General features: G+C 35.5%; 1 protein-coding gene and 1 pseudogene across 1 annotated transcript; both read right to left on the reverse strand.

Moving 5' to 3' along the window:
* Positions 1-9930: 9930 nt before the first annotated feature.
* Positions 9931-10583, reverse strand: LOC141522791 (PRELI domain containing protein 3B-like). Its single transcript, XM_074236242.1, has one exon. It carries the CDS (start codon positions 10549-10551, stop codon positions 9967-9969), a length of 585 nt encoding a protein of 194 aa, XP_074092343.1. The 5' UTR covers positions 10552-10583; the 3' UTR covers positions 9931-9966.
* A 1664-nt stretch (positions 10584-12247) lies between these two features.
* On the reverse strand, positions 12248-13055 carry LOC141522802 (TM2 domain-containing protein 1 pseudogene; annotated as a pseudogene).
* Positions 13056-14035: the final 980 nt, after the last annotated feature.

The raw sequence follows: 14035 nt of genomic DNA on the forward strand, positions 1-14035 counted from the left end.
TAGTATTTATGTCTGTCTGTATTTTATTGTATTGAGTTTATGCCCTAGTTCATGGTCAGTTTTAGTAAAGATGCTGGGTACTACAGATGGCAAATGGATGTTCTGTTCTAACCTCATTAAGTTTTCTCCTGATGTCCATTAAATCTATGTTTTCTAAGATTTTGTTTACATTTTTATCTTCTTTCTTATTTATTTTGTGGTTAGATTTATCTGTTGCTGAGTGAGGAAGGCTGAGGTCCTTCATTATTAATGTTTTGCTATGTCTTCTTGTAATTTATTCAGCTTCTTCTATGAGGTATTTGGACACTAAAGAACTAGGTACATATATGTTTAATAATGACATACCTTAACAAAAGCACTGCAACCAAGTTCAAAAGAAATGTAGTAAATTGGGAAATAATTTTTACAAATAGTATTTCTGACAAAGGACTCATTTCAAAAATATATAGAGAATTGAGTCAAATTTGTAAAAAATAAACCAATCCATTCTCCCATTGACAAATGGTCAAAGGATATGCAAAGACAATAAAAATGTACATACCCTTTGGTCCAGAAATATTAGTACTGGGTGTATAACCTGAAGAGACCATGAAAAATGGTTAAAAGCATCACTTGTACAAAAATATTCATAGCAGCTCTGTTTGTGCTGGCCAAGAATTGTAAATCAAGTGAATATCCATCAACTGGGGAATGGTTGAACAATATAATAAGTCTTTGTGATTCTTTACTTGGTGTTATTTATCCACTAATTTCTAGCCTTATCCTTTTCTTTATGTTTTTATTGCTTTAACCCTGCTTTGTACTTTAATCCCTTTTATCAAATTATGTTCATTTTATCTGACTTGATACAGGTACTAACAAAGTGCAATAAATCAAAGGTTGATTGACTGACTGCTTGATAATTTCAAAGTACTACCAATCAAAGTACAAAGGCTGATTGCTTGATAAACATCACTGACTCATAGTCACTAAGTACCCTCTCTTCTGTCTCATTAGAAATATACTTCTCAAGAATAATGAATCACATCAAATTATAATCACTTTATTCCTTACCCCTTATTTTCAAGTACCTTTCACGGTTCCAAAATTCTCATGAATCAAAACATTATGTTAAGCCAAATAATTCCATGAAAAATTTGTAACCCTCTCCAAGAATATGCTCTCCCACATTCCCTCTTTTAGCTCCCCAAGCATGTTCCTTATATCCTCATTAACTATAGAATTGCTTAAGGTAAGATCACATCCTTACCTCCTTATGTACAACCCTTCTAAGTAAGTTCCCACCCTCCTCTGCTCCTGTGGTAGTGTCTAGTAAAGTAAAGTCACTTTGGATTTCATTAACTATTAGAATCTCTATGTATTTGAAGTACTGGGACACTCTGCAGGTCTCTCTGAAGAACTTTACAATTGATTATAAGGTACAGAAAATATTGACTTAGGACTGCCAAGCATAGGAAGCCATAATCACAGAAAGCACCAAGCTATATGAGCAGGACAAAATTAAAGTAAGTCAAAGATAATATGAGACACACAAGTTTAAACAACCTGGCTTTTCACCTTGATTACTTGTCTCAATCATAGTGATGACATTTTGACCTTTTTCAATAGAAATACATGCCTATATTCTCTAAGTACAATCTCTTCAAATATATTCAACCCTTTTACTAGCCTAAGAGAAATACAATTCTCAAGAGTTACAAGAGTTATCTTTCCTTGTAGAGTAGTATGCAATTTTATGCTCTTGACTAACATTTCTTTGGTACCCCCTTTCTTCTTTTTACCTTTTTACATCTGAGTCTTGTATCAGGAGAATGAATTCTTTGTTCAAATATGATCTTTTTTATCAAGAAATGTTGGAAGTCTTCCATTTTGTTTGGTAAATACTTCTTGTCCCCTGATATAACTTGCTGAATTTTGCAGAGTATTAAATTTTTTATTGTAATTTAAGGTCCTTTACCCTCCAAAATATGGTAGTCCATGTTGTCTAGTCCTTCAGTCTCGAAACTGATGAGTCCTGTGTAAGTCTGATTGTGTTTCCTTTGTATTTAAATTGCTTCTTTTTTTTACTGCTTATACCATTTACTTTTTTATTTGAAAAAATCTGGAATTTTGTTTTAATAGTCCTTGCATTTGTTTTCTTGGGGCCTCTTTCTGGAGGAATTCTGTGCATTCATTCAATGTCTATTTGTCTTTTTGATGTAGCTGTTTTGGGCATTTTACCCTGATAATTTCATGAAATATATTTTCCAGGCTCCTTTTTTTGTTGTAGGCTATCTGGTAGATCAATAATTCATAAATTATCTCTCTTGGATCTGTTTTCCACATCAATTTTTTTCTTAAAATAGACTTTATGTTTTCTTCAATTTTATTAGCCTTTTTAATTTTGTTTGTTGAAACTGATCATCACATAGATTTATTGGTTTCTATTTGTCCACATCTAATTTTTAGAGAGTTATTTTATTCAGTTAGCTTTTGTATTTTCTTTTCCAATTGGGTTATTTGACTTTTTGCTGAGTTGCTTTCCCTTTTAGATGGTAGATTTGAGTTTTAGAGGAGTAGCATTCCTTCTGGAATTGGTCAATTTTATTTTTTGAAGTGTTACATTCTTTTTTCCAGATAGTTATTTTTACTTTTAAAAGAGCTGATTTCTTAGCTCAGTTTTTAATAACATTGCTGCATGACTCTTATTTCTGTTGTTCCATTTTTCTTCTTTCCTTTTTCTTTGGTTTTTAAATTCTTTTTTAGGCTCTGCTATGAACTTTTGAATTTGAGTCCAATTCATATATTCTTTTGAGACTTTACATATGATTTTTTTTTACTGCTTTCTTCTGAGGTGGAATTTTTATCATCTTTATCGGCAAAGTGGTTTTCTATAGTTTTCCTTTTAGGTTTTTTTGCTCATCTTTGTTATTTTAGCTCTGCTCCTGGGGTATGGAACATGTAAAACTAAACTTTTTGTGCTGGGGCTGGGGTCTGAGTCATGGCTTGTTGTTGTTCAAGATGTTACCAATGTAGTCTAGGCCTTGCCCTTGTAGAGGTTTATTTACTCCAGCATCTGACTATGCAGTGGTTTGTTCCCAATTCACTCCTGTCTTTTGATCCCATCCTCTGTCAATGTTTCCTATGCTATATTTTATTGTCAAGTATACAGAGTAAAAGAGATGAAGAAGGAATAACATTTGCTAAAAGGTACAAAAGAAAATGGAGTCATAGCAACATCAATGGTATATGAAGCAAATTCTATAGATAATAATTTCCTAGTAGAAAAGATGAATTATTTTTTTTTTAATTGTGGTTTTCTAGAGAGACCAATAATCTGTAAATTTTCCTCTAGGAGCTATTTTGCTAATTATTTTTCCTAATGAGTACTTTACATATGCTTCTTTTTTTTTTAATCCTTTTTGCTTTTGTTTGATGGAATCTTGGTGTTTCATGAAGTCGTTATTTTGGATTCATCCAATTCTAATTTTTAGGGTTTTATTTTCTTTACTTAGCTGTGTTTGTCCAATTGGTTAATTTTATTATTTGATGAGCTGCTTATTTTTTCCAGTTGGTTAAATTAACTTTTTAATGAGTTATTTTTTCCTACCAATCAATTTTACTTTTTTGATGAGTTTATTTTTCTAGCTGACCAATTTTATCTTAAACAGAATAGTTTTCATTTTCTAGTTGGTCAATTTTATTTTTAAAGGCATTGTTTTTTTTTCCATTTAGTCAAATTTACTTTTTTAAAAAGATTTTATTTATTTTTTATTTATACATTACTAAAATATTCTTGTTTTAAGAGTAAACATAATACCCTGCCCCATAAAAATGGAAAACCTCATGAGAAATACAGTAAAAGAAAGAAAAAAATATGTGTTTCAGTCTGTGTTCTGATACCATCAAATCTATCTTAGTGGATCATGTTCAATATCATAAGTTGATCATAAAAGTTACTTCCATATTTTTCCACAATTGCTGATGCTGATTGTGACTCCTTCTATCCATTTCTCTCCACTACCATCCATTATATTTTCTCTCTCCTTTTGCTCTGTCCCTCTTCAAATATGTTCTGTGGGGCAGCTGAGTAGGGAAGCAGACAGTGCACCAGCCCTGGTGCCAGGAGGGCCCAAGCCAAAATCCCACCCCAGAGACCCAGAAACCACCCAGCCCCATGGTCCCTGACAACCCATCCAATCCTAGCACCATGCAGAAAGTATAAAGAAAATGTGTTGTACCTGACTACCCTCTCCTATGATCCACCTTCTTCTCTATCACCCACATCCCACGCTGCCCCTGCCCCCTTCTCTCCTTTTTCCCCCTCTAGATTTCTATACCCTACTGAATGTGTATACTGCTTCCTCTCTGAGCCATTTCTGATGAGAATGAAGGTGCCCTCATTCACCCCTTGCCTTCCCCCCTTCCATATCATTGCAAAAGCTACATGAAATATCTTTTATATGAAATATCTTGTCTTATTGTACCTCTCCTTTCTCTTACTCCCAGTACATTTCTCTTTCACCCATTGACTCCATTTTTACCATATATCTTCTTATTCAACTCTCTCCTGTGCTTCATCTATATAAGCTCCTTCTATCTGCTCTATTAAAAGAGAAGGTTCATATAAGTACTATCAGTATCATCTTTCCATGCAGGAATACACACAGTTCATCATCATTAAGTCCCTCATAATTTATCCTTCTCCTCCACTCTTTATGCTTCAACTGAGTCCTGTATTTGAAGGTCAAACTTCCTCTTCAGTTCTGGTCATTTCAACAGGATTATTTGAAATTCCCTTGTGTCATTGAAAGTCCATCTATTCCCCTGGAAAAGGATGTCTAGTTTTGCTGGGTAGTTGATTCTCAGTTGCATTCCAAGAACTTTTGCCTTCTGGAATATTATATTTCCAGCCTTATGAGACCTTAATTTAGTTGCTGCTAAGTCTGTGTGATCCTGACTGCAGCACCATGATATTTGAATTGTGTCATTCTGTCTGCTTTTAATGACTTGGGAAGTCTGGACTTTGACTATAATATTCCTAGGTGGTTATTTTGGATCTCTTTCTGGGTGAGATTGGTAGATTTTCTCAATTTCTATTTTACCCTCTGTTTCTAGGATATCGGGGCAATTTTCCTGTAGAAATTCTTTAAACTGAGGTCAAGACTCTTTACCTGATCATGACTTTCAGGGAGCCCAATAAATTTTAAATTATCTTTCCTGAATCTGTTTTCCAGATCAGTTATTTTTTCAATGAGATATTCAACATTTTCTTCTAATTATTCATTCTTTTGGTGTTGAACTATTGTGTCTTCATTTCTCACAGTTATCAGCTTCTTTTAGCTCCATTCTAAATCTGAAGGATTTGTTTTCCTCAGAGAGCTTTCTTACATCCTTTCCCATCTGAACAATTCTGTTTTTTAAAGCATTCTTTTCTTTTTGAACTGTTTTATCCATTTGACCTGTGCTGGGTTTTAACATGTTATTTTCTTCAGCATTTTTTTGAATCTCCTTGACTAAACTGCTGACTTCGTTTTTATGTTTTTCCTGCATCTATCTGTTTTTCTTCCTATTTTTCTTCTATCTCCTTTACTTGATTTTCAAAATCTTTTTTGAGAGCTGTCATAGCCTGAGACCAACTTCTATATTTATTGGAATCTTTAGATGCAGAATCTTGGACTTTCTCATCTTCGGATTGAGTATTTTGGTCACCCATGGAATCAAAGTAATTGTTTATGGGCAGGTTCCTTTTTTTCTGTTTACTCATTTCCCCAGCCTGTGCCTGGCTTTGGGGTGCTTCCTGAGCTTTTAAGTATTATTGGTACACCCCCATAAGGATCTCAGTGTGTGAGGCTCTGACTGCTTTCCTGGTGTATGAATGACTACAAGTTCAAGCTCACCCCTCTGCCATGGAACTGTTGGGGCTTCCCTGCTTTATGGGAGGCCTAGACTTAAACCAGGCTCCGAATGTAGTCAAAACCTCAGAATCCTGTTCCAGGGACAGAGGATAGACTTCAGCATTCTCCCTGCACTCCCATACCTTCTGTGGACTGAGCACTCAGGGAGCAGCTGCCAGGAATCTCCTACTGGGCAGCTCCATGGGCCTACTTCCATTCCCTATATCTGGGCTGCCATTACTGCACTGAGTGCCACAACTGTGCTAAGTGCTGAAACTGCACTGAAGGCCTGAGCTTTGTGCTCTAGAGGAGGTCTCCCTGTTGATCTTCCAATTTGTGCTTGGTGCTGCCTGGGTGCAGGTCAGGAAACTGCTTCTGCTGTCAAGAGCCGCCTCTCCCAGGTGCCCCGGTACTGCTCCTGGTAGGCTGAACTGCCTTTGCTTTGCACAGCCACTCCTCCAATTTTATGGAAAAAAGTTTTCCCAATATTTTCCAGCTTACTATAGAATAGAGATTTGTCTCACTGGATCTTTTTGTGTGTTCTCAAAAATTTAGTTAGAGTCATAATTTTCAGGTTTTTGAAATATTTTGGAGAGAGCACCTAAGAGAGGCTCTGCTCCTGCAGTCATATTGGCTCTGCCCCAATTTTACTTTTAAAGGTATTGTTTTCTTCAGTCAATTTTTCATAATTCTCCTTTATGATTCTACTATTGTTTCCTAAATTTTTCTTCTTCCTCTCATCTTTGGTTCTTAAAATATTATTTGAGTACTTTCAAGAGGTCTTTTTGATTTTGAGAACAATTTCAAAACCTTTTTGAGGCTTCACATTATGACAATAGTATCACTGCTTTCCTCCTCTGAGAGACATTTAATCATCCCTAACAAAATAGTAGCTTTCTATGGTTAGCAAGTTTTATGTTTTCTTTATTCATTTTGGAGAGCTGTGCATCTGGGGGATAAGGAATATGATACCAAGACTTTTGTGCTGAGAGCTGGGGAGGTGTGATCCCTGTATTACTGCTCTGGCATCTCAGGTCCTCAAAGATTGTTGCCTGCCTTTGAGTAGCCTAATGTAGCACTATTTGACTCAGGCCAGGAAGTTATTAACACTTGTTTTTAAAACTTTGGCTTACAAATTCTCTCCCTTTATCTCTTGTTCACTCCCTCATTGAAAGAGCAAGTACTTTGATATAGGTTAAAAATGTATAGTCATGTAAAACATTTCCAAAATATTCCTATTGTTAAAGAAAACATGGATCTCACCCCATAAAAAGAAAATTAAAGAACTAAAAAGAATGCTACAATTTATATTCAAACATTATTGACTCTTTTTCTAGGAAAGAATAGCATTTCTTCAGCGTTTTCTTAGGTCACTGTGTTTCCGAGAAAAGGTGAGTCATTCACAACGTATCAACCAAATACATTATACATTGCATTATACAATGCATTATACAAAATGCATTGTACTTTGCATCAACCCATGTGTTTCTAGACTTTGCTGAGCTTATCCTACTTATCTTTTCTTCTTATAGAATAGTATTTAATCTTAATCACAAACATAATTCGTTCAGATACTTCCCAAATGAAGGCCATCCTTTCAAATCTTGCCATAAGAAAAGAACTAGTTTAAATACTCTTATACAAATAAGAATTTTTCCTTTCTGTTTTTCATTTCATTTGGAACAGAGACCTAGTAGTGGTAGTGTAGGGTCAAAGGGTATGAATGGTTTCATACCCCTTGGAATATAGTTCCAATTACTCTATAAAATGGTTGAATCAGTTCACAGTTCCACCAACAGTGCATTAATGACTGATTTTCTCTACATCCCTTCCAAAATTTGACATTTACCTTTTCTGTTCTATTTGTCAAACTAAGAGGTATAAAGTAATACCTACAATTTGCTTGAGTTAGCAGTTTCCCAATCAATAGTGATCAAAAAATATTAATATGGCTATAGATAGCATTAATAAACTCATCTAAAATCTATTCATGTCTTGATCATTTGTTATTTAGGAATGGATCAAATTTAGAAAAATTAATATGGTATCTTTTAATTTTTTAAAACTTTTTCAAATAGTATGTCAATTGATTTTTCCATATTTTATAATAGTTATCTTTTCTATGAGATTCTGAGTTCCACAATTTTTCTTCTTTCTTTTCCTTTCTCCCTTCCTTTGACAATGAGTAATCTAATCTAGATTATACATGAGCAAATATGTTAAAGATATTTCCATATTGGTCATGTTATAAAAGAAGAAACAAAATAATAAGAAAAATATGAGAGGGAAAAATAAATCATAAATCATTTTTTAAGTTGAAATTAGTTTTCTTTGGTCTGCATTCATACTGCATAGTTCCTTCTCCAGATGTGGGAGGTATTTTCTATCACAATGTCTTTGATCAACGTAAAGCTGAGAAGAGGTAAATCTATTAGTTGATCATTACACAATGTTGCTGTTTTTTTTCAAGTACTAACATTTACTATATTTTGTTTAGCTGAAATATCATTTCAGTTGTAAAAACAATCTCCTGTTACAAAAAAATAATCACAAACCGTAATGGATCTGAGAATTGTTTTTACAAATGTACCAACAAAGTCTCAAGCTAAACAATATTTTAAATAGAAAAAATACTCATTTTTTAAATAGTTTGGTAAACATATTTGCATGGCTTATGTACAAACACACTATTTTTTTTCTATAGGAGACCTTTACAATGTAGGAAACCTTTACAGAAGTTCCAACTTTTGTTAAGCATAGTTAAAAGCAAAATCTCTTTTAAAATACTCCATATGCAACTTCAGTATTATAGAAATAATTACAAGAATCATAAAATACTGTTAAGCAGTTAACAATTATCTGCTTTAAAATATTAAACAAAATAGAACATTTTCTGGAATAATTTTTCACTATTTCAGTTGGCCCTCTTTTACCAAAATTAAGGAACGCCACAAATAAAAACTTCAGTGCAATTTTCTTAGTGGTTAGCTGTTGCTAAGTTCCTTCTTTTGGCAAGTGGCACAAGGATTATAAAGAGTGCTAAGGACCTAGAATTTATATGTCAAATCAGAATGGAGATTACATCAAATGATCCAGGTATATATACGTTGTAAAAAAAAAAAGACTTGTTTGTGGTCAATTACTAGAATAAAAAAAGATGCAATTAACTATATTACAGTTAAATAATTTGATGTATCATGCTACAGTAATTATTGATGCATGATTCAGTCACATGGCAATTTTTGTATAAGTTAATTAAGCATTATGCAAAATGCTTAAAAGATGCAAATAGTTGTTGGTTTAAATTTCATGATGTTCTTAAATTCAGGTAATAACTTTCTTTTTTTATTTTGGTTCCTCTTCAAATTTCAAAGTGAACATTGCATGCTCACAATCCAGTATCCTAAATCAAAAATATTTCTGCAAATGCAAAATCAAGATAGACTGTGTCTGAATTTTATCACAAAATTTTGGCAAATCAATACAGTACTCTATAATATAATGCAATCAGGTTCACACTGGGAGTTATATCACTTTAATGATAGTGTTCACTACAAAAATATCATTTAAGTACCAATTTAGAATGCCATAGTTTTTCAAAGCTCATTACTTTTGTACAAATTAAAGGCTTGCATTTGGAGTCCAAGTAATATACTTTCCTTATTTCCAAAATCAGTTATTACAACAAGAATAAGGCTTGAGCAATCATGCTAGAAAAGGTTAATTCTGCTTCAGTTTAGAGTTGGTCCAAACATAGGTAGTCTCATGAATTAAATACTATAAAATTCAACCATATGGAGATTCAACATGCTGGTGTAGGTATCCATTTGAAATATCCTTAAATCTTCAAATATTTGAAACTTGATATTGCATGGCATTTTCAGGTAATGTTAATTCCAGTTGATCCCATAAGTTGGGAAGCCCTGTACCTTCCCCACTTTCCCATGAAAAGTTACAGCCTTTCTCCAAGTTAATTGAAAACCTACCTAATATAACAGATCTGTCTTTTCAATACCAAATACGAATAAATATATTACCAGCCTAGAGAGACCCTGGTGGACCTATTAAAGTTCCATATAAATAGCCATTATCATTTCTCTACAAATGCTGCTGTGGCCATAGGTGTCCTCATGATTCCTCTTGCTGTAGCAGTCAACTCTTCAATCTCAGCATTTAATTTGTTAATTACCCACTCCATTGCTTCACGGCCTTTGTTAGCATTAGATGATATTGTACTTTCCATCAGTCCTTCTAGATAACTACTAAGGCTCACTCCTTTCACAGTGATTATGGCTTCTTGAGTCAAAATGGTCTTTCCTGGTTCTTGAGGATGTGGTTTATATATAAGTCTCTCATCTACTGAAACCATATTAGTAAATGAAATATTAGTGGATTTAAGTTCCATTGTTTTCTCCACAGGATCAACTACAGAATGTTCTTGCACATATGTTTTGGTTCTTGCTGCACCGATAAGCGACTTTACAATACAAGGCATGCCCCATTCAGTGCTGAGAAGTCTATGGCTATGCAATTTCCCAGTGGGATCTATATGTCTATCTAACACATCAACTCCAACGACACTTAGATTCATAGGATTTGGATATTTCTGCATAGCAGCTGTTGTAACTGTTTCCCATGGGTGGTCAAAGACGTGCTCCGATGTCCAGATCTTCATGGTGCCGGTGACCAGCACGGTGTCCGGGCGGCACAAAGGGAAGCTGGGGGTACAGCAGCCTGGCCAACCCTCTTCCCTTGCTGGCAAAAGAACCGAAAGAGCAGTGGCAGTGCGGGCTCCTGACATAGTTCCTCGGGCCTTCCCTCTGAACCCCAAATGTTGCTTTTAATTTGTGAAATGCTCTCCTGGTTTTGCTTACTTCACTCAGCAGTTCATTCAAGTCTTTGCAGTCTTTTCTGAAGTTTATCTCTTCATGATTTCCTACAGAACAATAGTATTCAATCTCATTCTTATAACAAAATTTTTCAGTCATTCTGCAATAGATGAGCATACCCTCAATTTTTTAACGTGTTTTATAAATTTATTTATTTTCATCCATTTGTAAGTGCATATTTCCAAGTTATGAAATTTCCCTACATCCTCCTTGCCCACCCCCTCCCCTTGGCAGGGAACAGTCAGGTTAGTGTTTTGCATTCATATTCGGTTAAAAATATTTACAAATTAGTAATTTTTGTCATGAAGAATTAGGATTAATGGAAAGAGATATATGAGTCAATTTTTATAGTGTTCATCAGATTCAGAAGGGTTGTTGTTGTTGTTGTGTGTGTGTGTGTGTGTGTGTGTGTGTGTGTGTGTGTTTAGTTTAGTTTTTATTCCTCTGACTTGGGATAATATAGTCCATAACCAATCTAATACAGTTGTCCGAGCTATCTGGATTATCGAGTTTGTGTGTGTTTTTAAGAGATTTTTATTTATTTTTTATTACATAAATATTTTATTATCTTATCTTGCTCAGCATCATTTCATACATTTTTCCAAGCTTCTATGAAATTCCATCCCTCTTAGATTCTAATGGATAATGGAACAATAGTGCCCCTAAATATATATATATATATATATATATATATATATATATATATATATATACACACACACACACACACACACACACACACACACACATATATATATGTATGTATATAAAATGTAATTTGTCCATCCATTCCCCAATTGATGGACATTCTCTCAATTTCCATTTCTTTGCCACCACAAACAGAGCTGCTATGAACATTTTCATACAGTGTTGTGCTACACTTTTTCATGATCTCTTCTGGGTATAGACCAGGTAGTGTTATTGCTAGATCAAAGTGTATGCACATTTTATTGCCCTTTGGGCATAATGCCAAATTGCACTGCAGAAAATTTGGATCAGTTCAAAGCTCCACCAACAATGCTTTAGTGTTCCAGATTTTCCACATCCCTTCCAACATTGATCATTGTCCTTTATGGTCATAATGGCCAATCTGAGAGAGATGTCAAATGGTACCTCAGAGATGGTTTAATTTGCATTTTTCTAACCATTAATGATTTAGAGCAATTTTTCATATGACTATGAATAGCTTTGATTTCCTCCTCTGTAAATTGCCATTGCATATCCTTTCATCATTTGTCAGTTAGGGACATGCCTTCAATTTTCAATCCTTTGTCGTTACAAAAGAGCTGCTATAAATGCTTTTGTACATTTTAACATTTTCACTTTGACATTAATTCATTGATTACGTCTTATCATTCTATCCTTCCCAACTTCTTCTTTTGTTTTATTTTGAAGAAGGAAACGATGACAAGCCACAACTTGCCTATGGAAAAGGCATTGGGGGGGACAGGAAGGCGATCAATGGATGATAAAGCCCTCACAGGGAGACAAGAACCTCGGAGAAAATCTCCAGTCAGCCACATCTCAGAATAACATATCTAAAAAAATCTCCAGTAAAAATCACATTGAAGCAACCACAGTGTGTGCTGTCCTAACAGGGACGATTGGAAAGACTGGGATTCCACCCTCTGGAGTGCTCTTACAATCAAGGACGCACAAAACCTTTGAGTTGTTTTCCAAGTCTCTAAGGGTACTTCTGTGTATTTCTAAATGTTTCATTGGTAATGCTCAGTCTTATAAGTCTTGTTCCATAATAATCTATAATGTAACTAGTGTCATCAGAAGGACCAACAATCTGCATTGAAATGAGAATGAAGTCAATCAGACTGACAATTCAACAAAATCCTACAGTGCAAAACTTTAACAAACCTAAAGCAGGGTATCCCAGGTAAAATCTGCCTGCTCCTAACCAGCCAAGAAATAGAGAAAGAGCGACTGCCACCTGGTAGGAATAGCCGTTTACATTACGGCAAGGTATGGTCTTGAAAAAACCAACTTCAGTTCCAGTAAAATGGGTTTCATTGCCGCTAAAATCCTTACAAGTTATGTTGGGTGCTGGGTAACATGATGTGTGAGCTGTGTAATTTACACAGTTAACAGGTTCTTGAGTGGCCTTATTTATTTCTGGATCTTTACAAAAATATTGTCCCACTCTCAGGTCCTCGCACTTGAGCGTGTCGTCGCCCCCCGCGGCGGCCGCCGCCCCCCATGGCCCCGCGCTCACGGTCACGGACACCAGCCACAGGAGGCCCAGCAGCCCGGGAGCAGGGGCGGCCTCCGGGGCCGCCATGCTGGAACTGGCCCGTCACCTGCCCGCTTCCCCCTTCCCAACTTCTTACAGCACTTAAATATATTATCTGTTTTCACTTGTAACCTCCATTGCTTCTACTCCTTCATTTTTTCCCCCTTATCACTTGGGGTTTTTGCTCACTCTCCTTGCCTATTTTTTTATTTGATTTTAATTCTGATAAATTAGGGCTCTATTTCAAAGGTGTAGGACAACATCCTACGTTTCCATAAATTTGTGCAGCTGCTTTTTTTTTTTAGATTTTTTTTTTTTTTGCAAGGCAAATGGGGCCACACAGCTAGGTAATTATTATGTGTCTGAGACCGGATTTGAACCCAGGTACTCCTGACTCCAAGGCTGGTGCTTTATCCACTACACCACCTAGCCGCCCCTTTCAGCTGCTTTTTCTTAGGTTTTTTTTTTTTTTTTTTTTTTTTTCAAGGCAATGGGGTTAAGTGGCTTGCCCAAGGCCACAGAGCCAGGTAATTATTAAGTGTCTGAGGTCAGATTTGAACTCATGTTCTCCTGTCTCCAGGGCCAGTGCTCTATCCACTGCACCACCTAGCCACCTCTCCACTGCACCACCTAGCAGCTGCTTTCAAATATACTGCTGGGATGCTGAAAGTTTTCAATTTTTCCAAGGCAATATGATCTATAAAGAAGCATTTATTACTGCTCTGACTTATTCTCTGTTCTGAGAATGACTACAAGCACTCTTTTATGCCTGAGAATTACAAGGAGGGAACCCACTTTTCTGAGGACACAAGCTCTAGTTTGATGGTGAACCTTCTATCCCTGAAACTGTGGTCAAGGACTATGTCCCAAATCTGAGAATGGGCAAAACTACATATTCCAGATTCAGTGATGAATAATCATCCCTTGTAATCTCATTCTGATCCTTTCACCTTTTTCCAGTTCATGGGCTCAGTCCTTTGGAAGCAACTGCTTCCACTGCTAATTCAGTGACTTAGAAGTTCTTCTCC

The sequence above is a fragment of the Macrotis lagotis genome, chromosome 1, assembly GCF_037893015.1.
Source record: "Macrotis lagotis isolate mMagLag1 chromosome 1, bilby.v1.9.chrom.fasta, whole genome shotgun sequence".
NCBI classification, from domain to species: domain Eukaryota; kingdom Metazoa; phylum Chordata; class Mammalia; order Peramelemorphia; family Peramelidae; genus Macrotis; species Macrotis lagotis.

Coding starts and splice junctions, on each gene's coding strand:
- LOC141522791 (XM_074236242.1), bottom strand. CDS start 10,551: ATGAAGATCTGGACATCGGAGCACGTCTTTGACCACCCATGGGAAACA.